Genomic DNA, 25,364 nt, shown 5'->3' with positions numbered 1-25,364 from the left:
GGATGGATGGATGGATGGATGGATGGAATGACTCCATGACACATACCTGAACCCCGACTTCCGCTAAACAAATGAATGGCTAATTAAGCTAGCTCCCCTGACTGACCTCATACATGTGAGGAGCCGCATCAGTTAACTTGAGGTTCGCCTTCTGTCACCAGCAGCTTAATTGCTTCTGAACAGAACTGGCCAATGTTCACCTGTGAATTGCTAAAGAATATCTGTAACAATTCCTTCATTTGCGATGGGTGACCACATGACACATACCTGAACCCAACTTCTCCTCTCTGTTTTCATTTTCTTCATTTTGGCGGCACCGGAGGAATACTTGAGTTTTAGAGGCGCCATCATGTCGTCCTTTTTTTTTAACCGTCATATTGTACTTTCACAGCATAGTAATTGATTGGACAGTTGCTGCAGCACCTGCGCCAATCCAATCCATCCACCGACACGATCGAGCCATTGAAGAGGGGGCCCTTGTACCGGGTCAGAGCCATTGATTGACTTTTTGTCTCGCAGCAACTTTCTTTTTTTGGGGGGGGGATTTTTTCCCCCTTTTCTTCCCAATTGTATCCAGCACGGTGGTGCAGTGGTTAGTGCGGTCACCTCACAGCAAGAAGGTCCTGGGTTTGAGCCCTGGGGTAGTCCAACCTTGGGGGTCGTCCCGGGTCGTCCTCTGTGTGGACTTTGCATGTTCTCCCCTTGTCTGCGTGGGTTTCCTCCCAAAGTCCAAAGACATGTAGGTCAGCTGAATCGGCCTTACTAAATTGTCCCTAGGTATGAATCTTTCTCTTTAGAATAGAATAGAACTTTATTTGTCATTGTACAAGTACAACGAAATTTGGAATTGCAGTTCTTAACAGTGCAAAGATCAGTATAAAAAGAATTAAAAACATAAAACACACATCCTTGCCCTGAGCAAGGATGAAAACATCACTATCCTTCCAGCAGATAAGGGGAGATGCACGGTTATCCTCAACACACCAGACTACCACGCCAAGATCACATCATTACTCAGCGACACCGACACCTATGAACCTCTGAGACGCGATCCTACTGGTGGTTACCAGAGGAGAATAATAGAGGACCTACAGAAACTACAGAAAGGAGGAACCATTGATCGGATACAATACCACCGTCTCTACCCACAAGATAACATTTCATGCATATATGGACTCCCTAAGATCCATAAAGATGGAACCCCCCTCAGGCCCATCGTCAGCAGCATAAACTCGGTCACGTACAACATTGCCAAACATATGGCCGAACATCTTGACCCCTTTAGTGGGCGAAACACCTCACCATATCCAAAACTCCATTGACTTCGTGGACAAGGTCCAAGGCGTAAAACTGGAACCGGATGAAACCATGGTATCCTACGACGTGACCTCGTTATTCACCTGCATCCCAACCATGGAGGCTTTGGAAACTGTGAGGCAACGTTTGCTACGGGACAACACCCTCCACAATAGGACCAACCTCAGCCCAGACCAGATTTGCCAACTACTGGACCTTTGCCTGAACACTACATATTTCCAATTCAGGGGCCAGTTTTACAGACAGAAACACGGCTGTGCAATAGGCTCACCAGTATCGCCCATTGTGGCCAACTCATATATGGAAGAGGTAGAACACAGGGCCCTGAACTCCTTCAGAGGAACACCTCTGAGCCACTAGTTCAGATATGTGGACGACACATGGGTCAAAATCCAAACACAAGAGGTGCAAGCGTTTACCAAACACATCAACTCAGTGGACAAGAACATTAAGTTCACAAGGGAAGACGTAAAGAACAACAGTTTGCCCTTCTTGGACTGTGACGTCCACATTGGGGAAGACAGGAGCCTCCACATTGTGGTTTACAGGAAACCGACACACACAGACCAATATCTACTTTTCGACTCACACCACCCTCTGGAACACAAACTGAGCGTCATCAGAACTTTGCAACACAGAGCTGACAATGTGCCCAGCAGCACTCAGGCCCAACGGGAAGAACACAAACACCTGAGGGGAGCTTTAAAAACCTGCGGCTACCCCAGTTGGACCTTTGTGAAAACTGCAACACGTTCCAAAAAGACCAACCGGGTGAGTGATGAGGAGAAAAGGAACAGAAGGAATAGCACAGTCATCCCATATGTTTCTGGGGTCTCAGAGAAACTCAGGAGAATTTTCAACAAACACTACATCCCGGTATACTTCAAACCCAGCAACACACTCTGACAAAGACTGGTTCATCCCAAAGACCGTGTACCACACACCCGGAAAAGCAATCTGGTGTATGCCGTACAATGCAATGAGTATTGCACTGACCTATACATAGGAGAAACCAAACAAACACTACACAAACGGATGGCCCAACACAGAAGGTCAAACTCCTCAGGACAAGACTCAGCAGTCTATCTACACCTAAAGGAGAAGACACACTCCTTCGAGGACAGCAACGTACACATTTTGGACAGTGAAGATAGATGGTTTGAAAGAGGGGTGAAGGGAGCCATCTATGCGAAACTGGAAAAACCATCCTTCAACAGAGGAGGAGGTCTGCGACACCACCTGTCTCCCACTTACAATGCCGTCCTTTCATCTCTACCCAGGAGACTCAAGAAGCCTAGCCTCCAAGAACAACAGTCGGTCGCTAACGACTCCAACGACTCTCATGACCACTGAATAATGAAGTCAAAACTAACACCCCCAACGACCGTCGCTGCTAAACAAATGCAAATCAATAGCTCCGATAACGACGGGTGCGGCCAAACATTGGCGCACAGGAGAGCCACGCATATCTATGGCTCTGTTAGCGACGGGCGTTGGTAAACATCGAGACACAAAGAGCCACGCATATCAATAGCTCTGACAACGACTCCAAGAGGATAAATATCTGAGTCTCATCACCAGCCAGTCAGACTAGCTTGGTCTAGTCAGAAAGGCACGAACTGAGGAAGCCTCTTGGATGAGAGGCGAAACGTCTTCACGGATATATACCAAGTCCAGTTGCACTTGATTCAACTCCTTTGGATAACCATGACCTGGATCAATGAGAACATTCACAGACATAAAACACACACATTCATTTCTACATTCTACTGGACACCAACATACTACACAAAAAGTCAGGAGTCAAGACTTAGCAGCATTTAGTGCGGTTATGGCTCGGGGATAGAAGCTGTTCTTTAGTCTGTTTGTCCGAGCTCTTATTGTCCTGTAACGTCTGCCCGACGGCAGCAGTTCAAACAGATGGTGTCCTGGGTGGGATGGGTCTTTGAGGATGCCATGGGCTTTTTTGTGTTCTCAAAATGAATCACAGAATATGCTCCAATATGAATGTGAGATTAATTACAGATAAATCAACGAGGCACCAAGAGGCAGAAACAACAAGAACCGGAAGTTATAGCAGCAGCGGAAATTGTCTAATTGACTTAATGTAAAAGTATTTACATCACAAAGAGAAAAAAAACACTTTGTAAAAACCAAGTGTGTCAAGTGTAAAGCCAGGAGTCCAGTGTCATGCTCCACCGTGTCTCCAGAACACCGAGTCACATGAGCGATGCCCTGACTAATACCCGGACTGTTTCTGCAAGTTTGAATTTGTATCATAGATGCTGAAACCCCAGCGATACAGTTTTTGGCTCAATAATGTCCTGTTCAGATACATGTGTTGTTGGTGCCAACACAAAGAAAGGCGTTGCCAGGTTTGGATGGCGCTGCCAGGTTTGGACGGCGCTGCCAGGTGTGGACGGCCAAGGGGGTTTTGGGTGCAACATGTTGAAAGGTAAAAGTGAATTACAGGTTGCACAACTGAGACAAAGCTGAATTCAAGGGGGATTTATGATGAAAACAATGCAAACGAATTTGGTCACAACTCGAGATGACAGGGCGTCAGGGTGGCGGGCGGTCTATTCCGTTGCCTACCAACACGGGGATCGCCGGTGCGAATCCTCGTGTTACCTCCTGCTTGGTGGGGCATTCCTCCCTACAGACACAATTGGCCGTGTGTGCGGGTGGGAAGCCGGATGTGGTTATGTGTCCTTGTCGCTTCACTAGCGCCTCCTCTGGTAGGTCGGGGCGCCTGTTCAGGGAGGAGGGGGAACCGGGGGGAATAGCGTGATCCTCCCACGCCCTACGTCCCCCTGGTGAAACTCCTCACTGTCAGGTGAAAAGAAGCGGCTGGCAACTCCACATGTATCGGAGGAGGCGTGTGGTAGTCTGCAGCCCTCCCCGGATCGGCAGAAGAGGTGGAGCAGCGACAGGGACAGGTCGGAAGAGTGGGGTGATTGGCCGGATTAAATTGGGGGGAGCAAAAGAAAAGGGGGGAAAGGGGGGGCAGATGACGTGAAGGGACCGACATGGGCACATTGGCATGTTTTAAGCAGTGTGATGCCAGCGCCGGGCTGCACGGGCATGTTTCGGTAAACCTACACCCACCGGGTGGTGCTGGCCACAGGCTGCCCACTGTAAAAACAGAGGTTGAGTCGGGGTTGCTCCGAGACACCCCTCCGTCGAGTGGAAAGAGAAGAAGAAAATCCTCATGTGAATGAAATCATTCAGTAATCCCAAAAAACATCCAGGGTTTAGGAGTCATCCCTGTGGGATTTCGGTGCGGCTCCGGTCTGAGGATCCCCTGACGGTTCCTCCCAGTGCGGCCACTTTTTCACAGTGTGCAGCGTCGGCGTTTCACTCGACCGTAGGCGAGTTTCACACTGCGTGACAATGACCCCTGGTACTTGAGCACGCTCAGACTGAGCTCTTCAGATCAAGTGGAGTGTAAAGTAACCCCCCCCCCGCGCCTCTCGCTCGCTTTCTTGCTTTCCATCTTCTTCCCCATTTTTCTCTGACTTTCTTCTTCCACTCTTCCCCTCTCTTTTCTTTACTCCTCTCTCTCGCTCTCTTTCTTTCTCTCTCTCTCTCTCCCTCTTGCGTTTTCTCTCTCTCTTGCTTGCTTTCTCTCTTCCCCATCTTTCTCTGATCGTCTTCTTCCACGCTTCCCCTCTCTTTCCTCCACTCCTCTCTCTCTCTCTCACCTTTCTCCTATCTCATCTCTCTCTCTCGCTCTCTCTCTTGCTTATCTCTCATCCCCATCTTTCTCTGACTTTCTTTTTCCACTCTTCCCCTCTTTCCTCCACTCCTCTCTCTCTCTCTCTCTCTCTCTCTCTCTCTCTCTCTCTCTCTCTCTCTCTCTCTCTCTCTCTCTCACCTTTCTCCCGTCTCATCTCGCTCTCTCTTTGTCTCCCTGTCTCTCTCTCTTTGTCTCCCTGTCTCTCCCTGTCTCTCCCTCTCTGTTTTTTTGCAGATAGTTATAGCCAAATCACCCATGGCTCCATTCGCTGTGCTGAACTACACCATCCAGAAAGAGGGCATCTGCTTAAGTGGTGAGTGGACCGTCTCCTTTTACCTCCCGATGAGAATCTGTCTTCCTCTGTTTATCACTATGGAGACCGCACATACTCGCCATCGATACTGCGGCTGGCCGGCCTGCCATTTAATTAGGTAGCAGTGACCACAGCATCAACCCTCCCTGTGTGCTCCCCGCAGAAAGAGCAAACATTGATAATCACAGTAAACTTGCTCTCGCACTTCTCTTTCAGCTGTACAAAGTGCTTTAAAGTGTCTACAGAAGACAAGGTAGCATAATTAGACATAATTAAACAATGGCATCATTAGTCAAGGAGAAAATAACGACTAAAGTAACCAGGAAAGACAGACTACCTCTGTGCCGTTGTTTTGAGGTCATGTTACCCATAATCAAGGCTCAGCGTTTTGGGTTTTTACCAATTTTCACTGAAAAATACAGATTTTTAAACTGATTTTCACCCGGATTTTATGTTTCCACGGATCCAAAAGTTGTTCCTGTTCGTGTGAGGTTATGTAACAGTGTTCTCTTGTGGCGAAATTCGGCATGCTGGATGTCTTTGCAAAATAAAAACTGAAAACACTGAGCCTTGCCCATAATCCATCTGTTGGTGCAAAATTTGCCTTATAGCAACGTTTCAAAATGTCCGCCCCCCCCCCCCCCCCCCGTCCTTCATTTTGTACTCCAACGCATCACCATTGAAGTCCAATAGACTTCTTCCAGTTTGACTTACAGTTCCCTGGCAAACACCACCTGCTGGCGGTGGCTTTGACATCAGAAGAGCGTCATATTGGCAACGCCCTCTTACAGTCACACTCACTAGAGCTGACTTTTCAAATCCTGTCCGATACTGAAAATATGGGAGACCACACACACGAGGAAAGATTTCACATATATTTTGATCTTTCACTTGTCAGAACGCACACAGTAGACGACCAGGCAGAGAAGACACTTCACACACTTAAATATAGGAACCATCAGTCAGAGTCTGGACTCTCAGAACCCTTCTGTTTCTGGCGTTTAGTACAGTTGGCAGTAATGCAACACTCTGGAGACCAACCGCCATGTTAATCAAAGAAGAGGACTCAAACTCGTGTGATGCAACGTAATTTTCGAGCAAAACAAACATGGAGGTTGACAGTCACACACAACTTTTTCTCCTTTTTTTTTTTTTTTGCTTTCACCCCTCCCCCCGTTTTTCTCCCCAGTTGTATCCGGCCAATTACCCCACTCTTCCGAGCCGTCCCGGTCACTGCTTCACCCTCTCTGCCGATCCGGGGAGGGCTGCAGACTACCACATGCCTCCTCCCATACATGTGGAGTCGCCAGCCGCTTCTTTTCACCTGACAGTGAGGAGTTTCACCAGGGGTACGTAGCGCGTGGGAGGATCACGCTATTCCCCCCAGTCCCCCCCAGAATAGGCAGCGACAAAGACACATACCCACATCCGGCTCCCCACCCGCAGACACGGCCAATTATGTCCGCAGGGACGCCCGACCAAGCCGGAGGCAACACGCGGATTCGAACCGACGATCCCCGTGCTAGCAGGCGACGGAATAGACCGCCACGCCACCACGATGCCCCACTGTTTTGTAGTTTTGAGTTTTCAGTCAGCTTTGCTGTTGTTTGCTGTCGTGGGTTCTCATTACACTGCAGGAAGTCCAGTTGTGAAAGTCAAACACGTCCGACATTAATCAGGGCAATCGGACTGTCTGGCAAGGAGCTCAAGAGGTTAAAGGTTGAATCCGTGAAAGCCTCGCGCTGCCGTATCATCTGGGAAGATTATGGGTTCTAAACGGCCTCAAATCCAGACCTTGTCCGATGTCCTCAGTTGCTTTTGATGGCCATGCTGAGGCGTCAGAATCGTTCTGAGGCTGTTTAACAGTGTAGGGGGAACTGCTTGTGGCAGCTTTTAGATAAAGGTCAAGTTATCAGCCGAAATGTCACATTTTATATCCATACCGACCCGAAGTCTTCATTTTGGCACATCTGCAGTATGAAAATCTGGAGTTAAAAAGTCAAGTTAAGCTGCATCGCCCCATCTAGCATGCAGGCAGTCCCTCTCTGGTCACCCCGCTGGTCTGAGGCCGCTCAAATCTCCATATGGAAACATTACCTTGGAGCCCTCTCATGGAAAAGGAAGTCCTGCTGAATATTTCAGAGCGCTGGGTGACCCGGAGACAGGCCGGGGGTGTAAGATGAGCCTGCTGCCCCCACCTGCCTCCATCTGTGCCGTGTGACCTCATGCATAATCACATCCTCAGAGGAGAGACTGCGAGCAGTAACTCACCGCTATTTCCACCGCAGCCCCAAATCTGAGGTCCCGCCGGAGCGCTGCAGCGTTCATCACGGCCAAACTCTGTGTTTGTTTGTGTGCGTTTGTATGTGTGTTTTATCTGCATTTGTGTGTCTGTCTGTTTTTGTTTAGGTGCCTGTTTTCTTGGCCGTGTGTGTGTGTTGATGTGCACAGTGTTTGCGTTGGCTTGTTTGTGTTGTTGTGCGGCAACGGCTGGGTTGTATTAGCCCGGAGGGGCAATGCTCCAGGGTTTCCAAGAGACGTTTCCAAGGGCGCAGTTTCTCTCCACCGTCTTAGAGGCGTTTATCCTGTACACGCCGCTGGCGGTGTGTCACCATTCACTCTCCTGACGTCTTCACTGCCCCTAAAAGACCCAAATAGCTTTTCAGTGATCCCTTAAAAACAGTTGACAGGTTAATGGTCAGTATCACTGCCGACAGAATGACATCACGTAAATCAGCTGAGAGGCTCCAGGTGAGCAGGTGGGTCACAAGGAATTTTGGAGTCAACCTCTAGTTACGCAACACTGTTTTGTTAGGATGTGGAAATATGACGAGCCCGTTACAGGATTTGGGATGGGATGGTCGTAGGCCAGCCGTGAGGGAGCAGTGACTGTAAAGTTGTGAGTTTGATTCCAGATCGACTCGGAAAATCCGGGCTCAAGATATTGGATCAACAGTAATGCCTCCCACCTCCCAGCAAGCAGCCTTTGAGCAACTCACTATGTTAAAGCTGCCTTTTCACTGAGTATGGGATGCATGCAACCACTGACCGCCAGTCAGTTGTTTTTTTTGGGGGGGGGGGATTTTTTTTCTCTCTTTTTCTCCCCAATTGAATCCGGTCAATCACCCCACTCTTCCAAGCCGTCCCAGTCGCTGCTCCACCCCCTCTGCTGATCCAGGGAGGGCTGCACACTACCACGTCTCCTCCGATACATATGGAGTCGCCAGCCGCTTCTTCTCACCTGACAGTGAGGAGTTTCACCAGGGGGACGTAGCGCATAGGAGGTTCACGCTATTCTACCCAGTCCCCCCCCCCCCCGCACAGGTGCCCCGACCGACCAGACGAGGCGCTAGTGCAGCGACCAGGACACATACCCACATCCGGCTTCCCACCCGCAGACACAGCCAATTGTGTCTATACGGACACCCAACCAAATCGGAGGTAACATGGGGATTCGATCCATGATCCCCGTGTTGGGAGGCAACGGAATAGACCACCACGCTACCTGGACGCCCCCCGGCAGTCAGTTGTTATGGACGGTTGGAAACCACGTGCAAGAAGCTCCAACCGTCTGTTGTGGGAAGATTTTACTTCACTAGTAAGGGAATGGATGCATTGACATTTTCAAGATATATGTGACCTGTTTCTGTGTGATGCTACGACTGTAAGCCACCGTTGCCAAGATGCTGCCAAGCAAGCTAGTGCTATGACCACAGATACCAGCTAATCGTCCAGTTTGAGTGATTAGTTTGCTAACGGTTCACCACGGGAGTTAACAAATTAAAGCATGACAGTGAGAAGGTAGTGAGTTCTCCATGTACAGATCAAACCTGCTCTACCACCAAGCTTTGGTTTTTCTGTTTATATCCCAGTGTCCTTTGCAGCATTTGCCATACTGCATTGTAATGTATGAACTGTGCTAGAGTCCATCCATTCATCCATCCATTACCCAAACCACTTATCCTGCCCAGGGTCGTGGGGATGCTGGGACCTATCCCAGCAGTCATTGTGCTTGATACAGCGAGGATCAAGACCTGTCTTGTTTTCTCCGACATATGGTATATGAGCTATGCAGTATCCAGACATATATACACTGCACTGACCGCTGTGGTGGGAGCTCAGACCATGGCACTTCCTGTTGAAGGCGGTGAAAAGGTGGTCAAACACTTACAGAACACTTAATAGAGGGCCTTCATCCACCGGCCCGTCGTCTGGATAAAGTCACGTTAAAATGCATGCGAGGTGGCGTCTTTGTGGCCGTGACATGTTAGCTTGACCTGAGCAGATCATGACTGGTTTATATCTACTCAGCAGAGCCCGGTTCCACTTGTTCCCCCGTGCTTTCTGTCGCCGCCATCCTATCTCATAAAGGCAACACAGCGTGTTGAGTAAACCCCACCAGGATATATCCAGTTCTGATCTATAGCAGTGATCCAGGCTTGCCCCAAATGAAAGTTGTCTTTCCCTCTCGTGACACCTGTGACGCTGCATCCCCTCAACACACAACCCGACCCAGGTCCGTTTAAGACGTTCAAATAAACACTTGCATCGCATGATAAATCGCATTTGGAAATTGGATTTACCACAGAGCGAAAGGCCCTTGCACAATTGTGCATTTCCCATCGAGCTCTTCCTCCAGTTTGCTGCCAAACGCTAATAACAGTGAGTCATTTTGCAACACGTGATGGAGCGAAGCCGCAAACTAGTCCCGCCACTGCAGTCAGAACCTCGGCTGATTGAGACAAATCGGGTCTGTAAACCCACTTCCCTCAGCCACACGTTAACAGATACGAGACGAAAAATAAACACCACTCTCCCGGTGAGGCTCTCGCCAAAAAATCTGGCACATTTTTCTTGTCTCTTATTTTTGTGCAGATGATGACGCTGTTTCGCAAGCGGGTTTGTGTCCTGGGGGGGGGGGTACAGTTTAAGTCACTGAGTCTGTATTCAGTTATTATATTTTGATCTCTTTTTTCGGAAACGAAGTAAAAAAAAAAAAAACACGCCAGTGCCGTGTGGTAAATCCATCTGTTACTGATACGGTTTCACATGTTTCAGCAGCTCTCTCGAGATAAGCCTCAGTATCTTGACTCGGGATGGAAGAGGGCGGGTCAAAATTGGATCCTTCACCCAGAGATCTCTAAAAACAAGTTGATTAACCTCAGAGATGAGTCACGTTTGTGTGTTTTTCCTCTAGTTTCAACGCATATAAGGTAGGTATCTCACTTTTGCTGTGTGCACGCTCCACAACCAGGACAACTGGCATGTGACCCGTTTTTAAATGGGACTCCTGGAGCCGGCGGATAGTTGGCGTTCTTCCTGGTTTGTCTCAGTGAGTCCATCGCCACCCGCGTCCAGCGCACGCTGCTTCCATTAGCAGAGCCGCCGTCCCGAGCTGTTACGTAACGCCTCCTCTCTCTTCCCCTTTTCTTCAGCAGAGCCTTCGTGACGGCGAGTTTTGAATACTTCTGCCAGAGAGACACAGAGCAGCTCACAGTTGCAAAGCACGTCCATCTTATAACTCAGGCGATTTATAGCTCGCTCGTTTCCAGTTCGGAGCAGCTAACAGTGTTTCCAGGGGGGAGAAAGTTGAAATCTGTTGTTATAAGCAACTGATGACATGAAAAACAACCAAGGCAGTTCAACCACAAATTGAACAAAACGTACCCGTCCATTCGTTTATTAATTTTGACTGAGGCAGGTGACACCTAGGACCATGTCCGGTGACTCTGATGGTGGGGGGGTGGTAGTTAGTGAGCGTAACCAGGTCTCGGGAGGGAAGGGGATCGTAACTCAAATGTTGTGCAAGAATTACAGAACCACTGCGGCACGCTGGCGCAGTGGTCAGCGTGGTCGCCTCACAGCAAGAAGGTCCCGGGTTCGAGCCCCGGGGTAGTCCGACCTTAGGGGGTCGTCCCGGGTCGTCCTCCGTGCAGACTTTGCATGTTCGTGTTTGTGTGGGTTTCTTCCGGGGGCTTCGGTGTCCTCCCAGAGTCCAGAGACATGTAGGTCAGGTGAATCGGCCGTACTATTGTCCCTATGTGTGTGTGTGTGTGTGTGTGTGTGTGTGTGTGTCTCTCTCGGCCCTGTGATGGCCTGGTGGCCTGTCCAGGGTGTCTCCCCGCCTGCCGCCCAATGACTGCTGGGATAGGCTCCAGCGTCCCCATGACCCTGAGAGCAGGATAAGCGGTTTGGATAATGGATGGATGGATGGGTTTCCCTCCAGTGCATGGATGCAGTATGGAGATTCGGGGGGTCGTGACCTCCTTCGATTACTGTAACTGGACAGTAAAAACCTCCAAAAATATATCACAATAAAAGATATTTTTATATCACGTGAAAAGGTAATTGGCTTTCTTATTATCAGCCTCCTTTATTAAGAAAAACAACTCATTTGACACTCCCTCTCTGTGGAAGATGATGGCTGCTTCTCGGACCCCTCTGGAGGAGCGTTGGCGTCAGCCCGCCTGATGTTCGAGCCTGAACCGCTTCTCCTGAACCACAAACCTGCCGCTCTAGAACGATCACGTAGGAGGAGAAATCACAGGGAATGGGGAAAGGGCAAAATGAGTACTTAGGAGACAGGTAGTGATGTGTTTCTTTCTCATGTTTGTGTAAAAACAGACATTATTCATGCAGTGTGTCATGAAAAATCTCTATTTGACCCTCGCCAAAAATGTAATTACCTAGCAGATGCCATTAAAGCAAACAGCTTACAGTGGGAGATAAGCTTCAATGTCCAGATGACTTGCATTCCAAGAACGTTCTGGAAAAAACGAGGTGAAAAGGAGCCAACTCAGGATGGGTTGCATGCGTTGGATTTATTCCTTCATGCACTCGATTGTACAGTAAAACCAAACAGATGGCAGATTTTTTTTTCAGTTTTCCACAAAGCGGAATGCTGTTACACATGGAGATATTGTGTCATAGGGAGAAGATCATCTACACCTCAACACAAAGCTGTTTTTGTCATTTAGTCTCATATGTAGTCTTAAATTCTTGTTTATTTCTTAACACATGAAAAGCATCTCATCTCATCTCATCATCAGCCGCTTCTCCGGGGTCGAGTTGCGGTGGCAGCAAGCTAAGTAGGGCACTCCAGACGTCCCTTTCCCCAGCAACGCCCTCCAGCTCCTCCTGGGGGATCCCGAGGCGTTCCCAGGTCAGATTGGACATGTAGTCCCTCCAGCGAGTTCTGGGTCTACCCTGGGGTCTCCTCTCAGTTGGACGTGCCCGGAAAACCTCCAAAGGAAGGTGCCCAGGAGGCATCCTAATCAGATGCCTGAACCACCTCAACTGGCTCCTTTCAATGTGAAGGAGCAGCGGCTCTACTCCGAGCTCCCTCTGGATGTCTGAGCTCCTCACCCTATCTCTAAGGCTGAGCCCAGACACCCTACGGAGGAAACTCATTTCAGCCGTTTGTATCCGTGATCTCACCCTTTTGGTCACTTCCCAAAGCTCATGACCACAGGTGAGGGTTGGAACAAAGACTGACTGGTAAATTGAGAGCTTTGCCTCCCGGCTCAGCTCCCTCTTCACCACAACGGTCCGGTACAACGTCCGCATTCCTGCTGATGCTGCACCAACCCGCCTGTCAATCCCCCGCTCCATCCTACCCTCACTCGTGAACAAGACCCCGAGATACTTGAACTCCTTCACTTGAGGCAACAACTCATCCCCAACCCGGAGAAGTATCTCACCGGGGAAATAATTCACCTTGAATGATTCCAGCTTGAACAATTACAACTGAAGTTTTTATTTTTTTCGGATTTTTTCAAGGATATTTTGGATCAATATCTTGGAATTAACCTAGTTTAAAGAACACAAAACGTGGACCCCAAGAGCTACAGAAAACTAATATAGTAATGTGGTAACATCTTTGACCTTTTTCACACATCCCGCTTTATTCCGAGCTTCCACGACAGCAATATCCATGGAGTGCAGACTGTCACTAGACCTTATTAGGTGTTTTCTATTCATGCTTGCTTTGCCTGGAGCGTGCGCTCTCCTGAAACACATTCAGTCTAACTTTCCTGGGTTTGATGACTTTACCTGTCCTCGCCTGAATTGGCCCGATGCAGCAAACCCCGGCCAGGAAGTAGTCCAAGACTCGAGCAAATCATGTCAAATTTTCTAATCGCTGACAAATTGTGCTTGACCCAGAGCTGATTTACAGTAGGTTGGGGGAGGGTTTTTTTTTTTTACTCTGTGAAACGTTTTAAACTAGAGACCTAGGTATGCTCATGATGGATCTCCTAAGCCTCCGAGGCCTGTGATGGATGTGAAAAGGTCTCTTCTCTAAGGAGAGGTATACCAGAGAGTGCTAGGTGCTGTAGGAGAGGTGGAGGGGGATTATTAGTGGTAACTGGGTAATAGAAAGGGAGACAGCACCTTAGCAAGATCCTGCATGCCTGGGAATTCACTTATTGTTGTTGCCTTGGGGCTTATTTATGGGTCTGCCTTGAGTGGCCAAGCTGGCAGAGCACGCAGGAGGGAAAACTGCCGTCATTGCACAACCGCCTAACCGTCTTGAGGCTACGGGCGCTGCTGTAGCTCCGACTGCGCTCCGTGTCACCGGTGCAGCAGAGCCTTCGCAGATGCATCGTGGGAGTTGGTTGTTGAATCTCTGGTGTCTCACAAAAGCGATGACTGTAGTGTGTTGTGGATTCTCGCCTCGTAAATCAAAGTCTGGTTTGTAACTAGGCTTTGTTGGCTTCCATGTTCACAGCTTCTTCTTCTTCTTCTTCTTCTTCTTCTTCTTCTTCTTAGTTTCCAGAGTGGATTTGTTTATCGGGTGCACGCAACACTGGGATGCTCAGGGTTGCGTAAGCTTTGTGCCATTTGCATCCTCTCCCCCCTGCTAACCTCTCCAGCTAGCCTCCATTCAAACCGCCAAGGCCGCAAACGTGTCCGTGGTTGCCTCGGCTGTTGTCTGGTAATCTGAGCACAGCACACAGCGTGTCAGACTATTGTTGTCGGCTCGGTTGACGCCGCAGCGAGAGAGGGGGAGCTTTGGTGTATTCATCAACGTGTGTTACTTAACGTGTTTGTTGTGTGCGGCTGGCGGCCGACCGGAGCATGTGAGTTCAGGTAACCGGAGACGCCGCCGCGGACTGACTGTACTGTACGGGTGCGCTGAAAAGACTAGCTTATTGTCGCCACAACGTAAGAGGCTCCTGGTGACACTTGTGACCAGCGGGCAATGATGGGAGTGAGTGGTTGGGAAGTTGAACAGCCAGATAGACTGACTTGGATTTCAGGGTCCCCCCCCCCCCGCAGTAATTTTTTTTAAATCCCCCCCCCCTTTTCTCCCCAATTGTACCTGGCCAGTTATCCCATTCATCCGAGCCGTCCCGGTCGCTGCTCCACCCCCTCTGCCGATCCGGGGAGGGCTGCGGACTACCACATGCCTCCTCCCATACATGTGGAGTCGCCAGCCGCATCTTTTCACCTGACAGTGAGGAGTTTCACCAGGGGGACGTAGCGCGTGGGAAGATCACGCTATTCCCCCCAGCCCCGATCGACCAGCGGAGGCGCTAGTGCAGCGACCAGGACACATACCCACATCTGGCTTCCCACCCGCAGACACGGCCAATTGTGTCTGTAGGGACGCCCGACCAAGCCGGAGGTAACACAGGGATTCGAACCGGCGATCCCCGTGTTGGTAGGCAACGGATTAGACCGCCACGCCACCCGGACGCCTCGTCAACATACAATATTAATGCTGTGTCGTAATGAATAACACACCGGCACGTACATTCAGGCTCTCACGTCGCAGTCAGTATGAGATTTCCTGCTACATTAAACACCAAGCACATGGTCGTAAACCATGTCAGTACCCTCCTCACACTCGAGTCCCGCGTTACTACCGCCATCTCTGAATACATACTTTCAAAGTTAAACTGCTGTCACAATCCCAGATGGTGAGATAAGCCGCAAATTTATTACACACAAATCCGGTCGCTCAGTCTTAATTGTTGCATTGCCCACGATGTGCCTGTTTTAGGGCTCGTGTCTGCTCAGGAGGGCGGACGAACTGCGCTGACATGCTGGAGTAGTGTGTGTGTTTGTGTGTGTTTGTGTGCGTGCGACATGTCTTGCTAGCAAGTCTCAGACATCATGATCGTTGTAGAAGTACAGCAGTGTTGTCTACGTGCTGTGTCTTTGACCCTTGCACTCCAGACCGCCTCTCATGATGGCGGTGCAGCACCGATGACTCATTACGTTCTTGCATTTATTACAAGGGGTTCTCTGTAAGAGAGTCTGCTGATGACTAAATCTAATTAAATCCAAACGGCACGGTGGCGCAGTGGTTAGTGCTGTTGCCTCATAGCACGAAGGTCCTGGGTTCGAACCCCAGGGTTGTCTAACCTTGGGGGTCATCCCAGGTCATCCTCTGGGTGGGGTTCTCCGCTGTTTGGAGTGACTAGCAGAACTAAGCTGGATTGTTTCATGTCTCTTAAAAGGCTGCGACTATCTTGTGTGACTATCTGGGTAATATCTAATATCTTGGTGATAAATGTAAAAAACCAGATAAACAGTAGTTTTAGACACAGTAAAAGGAAAGTACTAACGAAAAATAAAGACGAGTGTGTAAGATAAAAGAAGAAAAACGTACCGAGTCTGGATACAATCAGCCTTGATAAAAACCGAGAAAGGATCATTTTGGGTTTTTTACAGCTTTATTTTTGTCGTTTTTGCCATCATGCATATGAATTAAGATAGAGTGTTATTCACTGGCTTCATTTTGTAGATTTTGGACCTGGGTCTACCGCTGGACTCAGCTTTACAACAGTGTCTTATGGGACAACTTTTAATGTGTCCTTTAAAAACAAACCCCCTTAGTGTCTCAGTCAGACTGTGTCCATGACTGTCCATTACCGATGACTTCTCTGTTGAGCCGGCTGGCTAGTTTATGGATGGTTACTGCTACCTACGGTAAGTATAGATTGCTACTTCCTGCAGGTTGAACCAGGAAGTAGATCAGCAGTGGCAGCCATTATTGATCATATTGGATATTTTGGGTAGTAACTTTTAACATTCACATTCGTTTTCATTTCCAAATACGTGGTATAGGGGGGTGTCTGGGTAGCGTAGAGGTCTATTCCGTTGCCTACCAACACAGGGGTCGCTGGTTCGATCCCTATGTGACCTCCGGCTTGGTCGGGCGTCCCTAGAGACACAATTGGCCGTGTCTGCGGGTGGGAAGCCAGATGTGAGTATGTGTCCTGGTCGCTGCACTAGCACCTCCTCTGGTCAGTCGGGGCACCTGTTCGGGGGGGGGGGGAAGGGGGGGAATAGTGTGATCCTCCCATGTGCTACGTCCCCCTGGTGAAACTCCTCACTGTGTCAGGTGAGAAGAAGCTGCTGGTGACTCCACATGTATGGGAGGAGGCATGTGGTAGTCTTCAGCCCTCCCCGGATTGGCAGAGGAGGTGGAGCAGCCACCGGGAAAGCTCAGAAAAGTGGGGTAATTGGACGAGTACAGTTGGGGAGAAAAAGGGGGACCCCCCCCTCCTCCAAAAAAACCCAAACCAAACCAAATACGTGGTATAGATGATTGGGTTTAAGTTTGGCTTGTTGAAACATATCTGACTACTTCCTGGTTCAACTTACAGTAGGTAACGCTGATGTGCATGATGGGAAAAACTTAAAAAAATATGACCCTGGCTGTAAAACAAACATGGAGTCATCCTTGAAAACCCAGCCTGTTTAAATGGCATACTGACCTAACTCAGTTCACACTCTAACCCAGCAGGGAAGCCCCGCTCACCAATGAAGACCCGGGTTGGGACTCCACTGCGCGGCACTCGTAAAGCTCTGACCCAAGGATTGTTTGTTAGAGCCCCCCACCCCACCCCACCCCCCCACACACACACAGCTCCCTCTCTCCTCCTCTCCTCTCATTTCTTCTGGCGGCGGTCCATTTCTGCTTTGCATTAGCTGTCGAAAACGGGCCAAACCCTCTGGAATGCCGGGACGCGATGGGAGACGTTCAGGTCCGTGATACGCCAGGCCGTCTCAGGTGGGCGCTGTGTCGGCCGTGGACACCTGGCACATTGAGTGTACATGGATCTGTGCTAAATTTGAATGGTGTATTCTGTAAGTGCTATACTTGGGTAGGGGGATGCAGTATCTGGTGCTGCTTATGTAGTACCGACTATATGATGTGCAGTAGGAGTTAGACAAGGGGCTGCTGGGGATTCGGTACTCGCCGACAAGAAGTCATGTTGCATCTGATTTGAAATACTATCGCCATACCTCTCTAAAGGAACCCTTATTGCATATGGATGGGGGGGGGGTGCATTCATTGTGACTCCCCCCCCCCCCGGACATATTTTGATCCACGCTGTAATTATGAGCTTTCATCGTTCTCAATTTGTTTGCGTAGCAGTGTTGTACCGTAAACTTTCGGTCAAGTTGTTTCTTGTGTTTAGAGGAAGTGCGGAAACAAGTGAACTTCCTGTCTGCCCTCTGAAGTTCCTGCGAGCTGACTTACCTACCTGTCGGCCTGCTTACTCACCCCCCCCCCCATACCCGTCTCCAGATCGCGTTGTTCTTACATGTGTCTGCACAGGGGCAGGCAATCCCATCCTCATTTGGCCCACAGTGAAACTCGGCGCAGGCCCGTTTCCCGTCTGTCTCGAGGACAGCGAAACGCGAGCCGGCCTGGCAGCCGTCCCCTGTAATTTGCTGAAAGTCGAGTCTCTCGGAATTTCGCTAAAACCCTCATTTTCAGCAGTCGTGGCGGATCCGGGGTATGTGAAGGTATGTCACCTCTGCCGCCGTTGCGGCCAGATGCGGCGTATGTGGATTTGCTGTGACCTCGCCGCTCGTCACATGACCAAGGTGATTAGGTTGAGTGTCCTGTCTCAGGGTTGCTGTGTATGATCATATATATATATATATACATACACACACACACACACATACATACATATATGTATGTATATGTATGTATGTGTGTGTGTATATATGTATAAATGTATATATGTCTGTTACATAGTTTGGGGATTTTTTTGTGGCTTTTTTCACCTCTTTTTCTCCCCAATTACCCCACTTTTCCAAGAGATCCCAGTTGCTGCTCCATCCCCTCTGCCGATCCGGGGAGGGCTGCAGACTACCACACACCTCCTCTGATACACGTGGAGTCGCCGGCCACTTCTTTCCACCTGACAGTGAGGAGTTTCGCCAGGGGGATGTAGCGCGTGGGAGGGTCACGCTATCCCCCCCCCCCAGTCTCTCCCCCCCCCCGTAAAAGGCACCCCCGACCGACCGGCCAGCCGGCCAGAAGAGGCGCTAGTGCAGTGATCAGAACACATACCCACATCCGGCTCCCCACCCCCAGACACGGCCAGTTGTGTCTGCAGGGACGCCGACCAAGCTGGAGGTAACGCAGGGATTCGAACCGGCGATCCCCGTGTTGGTAGGCGACGGAATAGACCGCCACGCCACCCGGACGCCCCTCAACTTTTTTATGCACAACAGAAAAATGCAGCAGTGTCACTGAGCTACAGAATCTGTACCACAGACACAGCGCAGGCACTTGCTGAGACGAGGGTTTGAACCACGCTGCTATGGGGTCAAAGGTCAGTCTCCCTAGAGCTAAAAGCGCCTCTGTCCCCCCCCTGACTTCGGTCACATGTCCTCATCCTTCACAGAGGTTCTAGTGGATATTTAGAGACCATTATTGGTGAGGGTCAACATGAACTCTCTCTGTCTCGCACTCTCTCTCGCTCTCTCTCTCTCTTGCTCTCTCTCTCTTGCTCTCTCTCTCTCTTGCTCTCTCTCTCTCTTGCTCTCTCTCTCTCTCTCTTGCTCTCTCTCTCTCTCTCTTGCTCTCTCTCTCTCTTGCTCTCTCTCTCTCTCTTGCTCTCTCTCTCTCTCTCTCTTGCTCTCTCTCTCTCTTGCTCTCTCTCTCTTGCTCTCTCTCTCTCTCTCGTGCTCTCTCTCTCTCTCTTGCTCTCTCTTTCTCGCTCTCTCTCTCGCTTTCTCTCTCTCTTGCTCTCTCTCTCGCTCTCTCTCTTGCTCTCTCTTTCTCTTGCTCTCTCTCTCTCTCTCGCTTTCTCTCTCTTGCTCTCTCGCTCTCTCTCTCTCTCGCTCTCTCTCTCTCTTGCTCTCTCTCTCTCTCTTGCTCTCTCGTGCTCTCTCTCTCTCTTGCTCTCTCTCTCGTGCTCTCTCTCTCTCTCTCTTGTGCTGTCTCTCTCTCTCTCTCTCGCTCTCTCATACACACACACACACACACAGGAAGTCTTAATGCGCCAGACAGATTTAACGTGGACACTGATGATCTTAACTAATGCCACTCAGGGGGCCTTGGTGTGTCTGGGTCACTGATCCCTCCTACCCCGCTTTGTGGCTGGACGGCACAAACAAATCAGCTCCTGCTATGCTTGGTGGAAACCAATGAAACGCTACCTTGTTAACACGACAACCAATAAGAGCCCTTGTCTGAGGATACTTACTTTTTGATGAATTGAACCTGAGTGCCCCCCCCCTTTCCCCCCCAGTTGTACTCAGCCAATTACCCCACTCTTCCGAGCTTTCCCGGTCATTGCTCCACCCCCTCTGCCGACCCAAGGAGGGCTGCAGATACGTCTGGAGTCCCCCCCCCCCGAACAGACGCCCCGACCGACCAGAGGAGGCGCTAGTGCAGCGACCAGGACACATACCCACATCCGGCTTCCCACCCGCAGACACGGCCAATCGTGTCTGTAGGTATGCCCGACCAAGCCGGAGGTAACGCGGGGATTCGAACCGGCGATCCCCGTGTTGGTCGGCAACGGGATAGACCGCTACGCTACCAGACACCTATACGAGTTTGAACTGTGAAATTAATTGGATAATACGCTGGTGGTTTTGTCACCACCGCCGGGGTCGGTACACACACAGGTTGTGTGAGTTTTGTCACCACCGCCGGGGTCGGTACACACACAGGTTGTGTGAGTTTTGTCACCACCGCCGGGGTCGGTACACACACAGGTTGTGTGAGTTTTGTCACCACCGCCGGGGTCGGTACACACACAGGTTGTGTGGGCGACCACACCAGATGAACGAGGCTACACGTTGTGGTTAAAATGGCCGTGGTAAACGTCTTTGCCTATTTGTATTTTGCCATTACGCGGGCGTGTTGGTCTCGGCTTTTAAAGAGCTTCGTGTACGGTACCCGCACCTGTGCTCGGCTGTCCTGACCCCGCGTCCCTGGTCAGCCTGTCCTCTCTCAGGTCCTCAGTTAGCAACGCGGCGCTATAGTTGTCTTACGCCGACTGGTAATGAGCCTTTTTCTGATGTGATTCAATAGGGAACACCTGCTCGTCGGGATTAACTGTCTCTCCGTGTGTCACGTATGCACACGCACACGCACACACACACACACACACACACACACACACACCACACACACACAGACACACACTGGTTCTGTCACCCTACCACATGTCTGGTTTCCCCCTCTCTCGCTCTCTCTGTCTCTGCTGTCCTGTGTGCTCCTGTGGCCTGACCTTTTCAGTCATGAGGGTTCACACACACACACACACACACACACACACACACACACACACACACACACACCGTTCCCATGCCAGGCCACATCCTCCCTGGAGCCCTCCTGTGCCCCCCCCCCCCCACACACACACACCCACACCCACACTCCATCCTTCCTCTCAAAGGTCAACCAGCACTATTTCCCATTTCCATTGCCAGGGTCCAACAGAGGAAGACAGCGCAGCTATTACCCGTGTGAGAGAACCCCCCGCCCCCCCCCCCCCCGCCCCTAGTACACAAACAGACCTAAATAAGTGGGGTTTTTTTCCTCAGTTCATAGTCCAGTGTGTTATGTCACCGGTTTGATTGCAGGAAAATGCTCAGATGAGGCGTTAAGGGTTTAAAGGTGTTACTGGGAGCAGTTAGAGCTGCAAAAAACATCTATGTTCTCTCACACTCCTCCCTGCACCCGTGTGTGTGTGTGTGTGTGTGTGTGTGTATGTGTGTGTGTTGCAAGTGTGTATTTTGGCCGCCCCCTTGTCTCCCAGGGCACCTGTGTCTGACACTGTCCTTTAACCTTTGACACTTTTGAGGATATTGCAGCATCCGCCTTGAATCCCTGTAACCGGTTTGTCCTCCTGGCCTTGCTTCTCAAAAGGGTGGGAGAGACAGACAGACAGACAGACAGACGGGGTTGTAATGTGAGAAAGAGGAGTCTGGCTGTAGGAAAAAGAGAGAGAGAGAGAATGCTTTTTATAAATTTTATATAAGTAGTGTGTGTGTATATATGTATATATATATGTGTTTTTCTAATTGTATTACTTTCCTATAAATGAACACTAGCTTCTTCCTCTTCTGTCACATATTGATATGATTATTTCACTTAGGGTTGGCATGGTGGCGCAGCGGTTAGCGCAGTCGCCTCACAGGAAGAAGGTTCTGGGTTCGAGACCCAGGTCGTCCAACCTCGTGTCTGCGTGGGTTTCTTCCTGGTGCTCCAGTTTCCTCCCACAGTCCAAAGACATGTAGGTCAGGTGAATCAACCGTACTAAATTGTCCCTAGGTGTGAATGTGTGTGTGTGTGTGTGTGTGTGTGTGGTGTGGTGGTGGTGGTGGTGGGGCCCGGGGCCGGCCCCTGCCGCCCCCCCCCCCCCGGGCCCCTGTGTGATGGCGTGACAGCCTGTCCAGGGTGTCTCCCCGCCTGCTGCCCAATGACTGCTGGGACAGGCTCCAGCATCCCCACGACCCTGAGAGCAGGATAAGCGGTTGGGATAATGGATGGATGGATGGCTTCGGTAATGCTGGTAATGAAACATTCATGCATTAAATTGTTTTGAATGGAGCTGAAATGTCTAGCTGTAAGAGAGATGGAGAGAGAGATGGCGGAGGTCTTGTTGTGTGTAAAGGCAGAGAGAGTGATAGCGAGAGAGAGAGAGAGAGAGAGAGAGAGAGAGAGAGAGAGAGAGAGAGAGAGAGAGAGAGAGAGAGAGAGAGAGAGAGAGAGAGAGAAAGAACATGGCAGAGATGGAGGGGTCTGACTGTGCAGAGAGAGAGAAAGAGAGAGAGAAAAAAGAGTGGGGGCAAGACATCTGGGAAGTCTGACTACGAACAGTGAAAAACAAAGAGATGACTATAGATAGAAAAATGGGTCTCAGTAGTTATTATTCACTTCAGGCTCTGAAGTGAGGCAGGGTGAGAGAGGCCTGGTTGTGTTGAGAGAGAGCGAGAGACAGAGCGAGAGAGAGAGATGGGGGAGACAGATAGATTGAGCGATAGAGAGAGAGAGAGGGGCAGTCTATCATCATGATACTGCTGGCTGTGAGTCTCTGCTGTAAGCTGAAGAGCAGGCAGAGGGAAAATAATGGTGGCCCTGTTTGGTGTATGCGCCTTAAGCCTTGGGGGGTATTGGGAGAAGGAGAGAAAGTATGTGCTTGTGCAAGTGTGTGTGTGTGTGTGTGTCTGGCGGAGGGTGGGAGGGAGGGCTTGGGGGTGGGTAGGGGTTGGGCGCAGGAAGCAGGGAAAGCCTATGGGAACACCAATATCCTCTTGGAATTAAATTGCCAGCCCGGCTTTGATCCCTTTGAGAAGGGATTTTAACTCTGGGCCAACTTTCACTTGTCCTCTCTCCTTCACCAACCCTGCCCACCTTCCTCCCCCTCCTCCTCTACTTCCTCCTCTGTTCCTGCAGATGCCCCCCCCACACACACACACACACGCATACATACAGGTCCATAGAAATCCACTCTCATTTAGGCAGGTGGCTGACAGTGTAGTAGTTCGGGAACTGGGGTGGGGTGGTATACGGGAAGGAGACTCCGGCATGGATGTGGTCAGAGGATTCAGCGGTGGCAGATAGCCCAGATGCTTCGCTAGCTTCACCACCTCCACCACCACTGCTGGTATCTCCCTGCCTGTGCCCTGAATACCGTTAGTAGATACATCCTGTGTGTGCTGAGTCATGCTTCCCTTCCTTCTGTTCGTGCTGACTGATGTCAAAACAAAACCATCAAGTTGTATCTTGTGCAGGAATTCCTGTTTTATGTCTCATTTTGAGGACTTGTGAAAGTGTGTTTCCGTTGAGCTTCTGTTGCTCACGGTGGTGTCCAATCCTTCACATTTCTCCTTGTGGGTTGCCGGTGATGATGTTGCCGATGGAGGAATTTAAGCATGTGCTGCGGTTCTGGTGTCTGTTAGTTGCACTTTGTGAGAGTTTCAGCTAAATGGTTAAAATGGGAAATGTAAATGTGAATGGAAAATTTTTGATTTAATAGTTAGCTCTGTTGCCTCAAAGAAAGACTGTCAGGGCTCAACCCCAGTCCCTTTGTGCAGAGGTTACCTCTTCCTACTGTGTTTGTATGGGTTTCCTTCATGTACAGGGTAATGTTAGATAACGTTGAGGTGTGCGTGTGTGACTGAATGAATGCTGCGATCCTGAACTGGATTGGACTTCTAGAAACCTCCATGGGTTCTTCAGATTGCAAATGTAATGGAACCCCACAGGGTTCCATGAGGGGCCCCTTCGTAATCTGTTCATGAGCCGCTACCTCTAAGGGCAGGTTTAGGTTTACACAGCAAGCGTAGCCCACCCCATTCCCACCCATGTTAGTAGATCAGACTGTTTACAACAGTCGTGATTGTGTTAAGTGAATTCGGCGTCAAGTCTTTTTTGACTTTCACAGAAATACGTTGAGGACATGCACTTTATAAGCATATATCCATCATATCTTAGGACCGTATGGGCTCAGACTTCTTTCGACACCATATGTCAGCCTATAGTTGTGTCCTCTTGTGGTTTTTTTGGTTGTTCATTTCCTACACGAGCACCAGCTTATGTCGACAGTGATCATAGAGATGATAAATGTGCGTTTCCCTACATCATACTTCTATCCAAATGATAATGGTTTTGTCCCTGAATTATCTAAATGAAAATGATTGTTTAGTCGTTTCAGGTCTCTACCCACAGAGAGACGTGCCTTGGTGTCCGCTGTAAACAGCAAGCCGCCGCTCTCGGCGTAAACGCCGTTCTGCAATCGTTCTATTTGTTGCATAAACCTAGCATAACACAGAAAGAAAAAAGAGAAAGGGAAGAGACGTTAGTTCCTGTTAGTGTGTGGTCTGAAGAAAGAGCTGGGGAGCAGCAAAGAGCAGCCAGATACCAGAAGTCATGATGACTCTACCAGTCCCTGTTATATCAGCTCCGTTCTGCTCATTCACTCTGGCACAACGTCTGTCTGTCTGTCTGTCTGTCTGTCTGTCTGTCTGTCTATAAAACCCTAACCTCTTCATAGTGGTGACTGTCGACCAAGGTGTTGTGACGTAAAGGCATTTACAACATCAAAATGAGGAAATGAAATTAACATAATAAACATGAGGGACCGCATCAGTACTCTTACTTCCTTCAGCAGATTCACTTCTTTATATGCCTTACACACACACACACACACACACACACACACTCTCCGGTGTCCTCACTGTCAGAGTAAAACCTAACACACAACGTAACACCAGACCCCGGTCGTTCACCAGCACACGGTATCTATTAATAATAACTACCGAGTTTAGTCAGTGCTTCTCCAGAGCTCAACGACGTTTTGAAGGGCCAAAGATCAGCGTAGATAGCGATGGAGCAAAATAAGAGACTAGAGATCAATAAAAGAATGGAACAGTACGGGAGGTGAAGATTCTATTAGATTCTAGTTTCTGTTTGCAGTTCTTGGTGGTTGATTTTACACATAGAATTTAAAATTGCTACGACACACCAAACTGTATCAAGAAACGAAGTTGTGAGTCACCAGATGCCTCCCTGGCCCTCATAAGTCATTGGTGTCCGAGTGGTACGGCGGTCTATTCCTTGCCACCAACATGGGGGACGTCGGTTCAAATCCCCTGTGTTACCTCCGGCTTGGTCGGGCGTCCCTCCGGACACAATTGGCCGTGTCTGTGGGCGGGAAGCCGGATGTGGCCGTGTCCTGGTCGCTGCACTAGCACCTCCTCTGGTCGGTCGGGGCGCCT

The 25,364-nt window shown here is 49.8% G+C and overlaps 1 protein-coding gene across 1 annotated transcript in view; it reads left to right on the top strand.

The window, feature by feature from the left end:
• rad51b (RAD51 paralog B) overlaps window positions 1-25,364 on the top strand; it is a 138,121-nt gene that overhangs the window by 46,014 nt on the left and 66,743 nt on the right. Inside the window, exon 9 of the mRNA XM_056294354.1 lies at window positions 5,291-5,369. Coding sequence (XP_056150329.1) covers window positions 5,291-5,369 — 79 coding nt within the window. The remainder of the gene's footprint in view (window positions 1-5,290; window positions 5,370-25,364) is intronic.

The sequence above is a fragment of the Lampris incognitus genome, chromosome 15, assembly GCF_029633865.1.
Source record: "Lampris incognitus isolate fLamInc1 chromosome 15, fLamInc1.hap2, whole genome shotgun sequence".
Lineage (NCBI taxonomy): Eukaryota > Metazoa > Chordata > Actinopteri > Lampriformes > Lampridae > Lampris > Lampris incognitus.
Note: the sequence above shows the minus strand (reverse complement) of the source record. Positions and strands in the feature narration are given on the sequence as shown.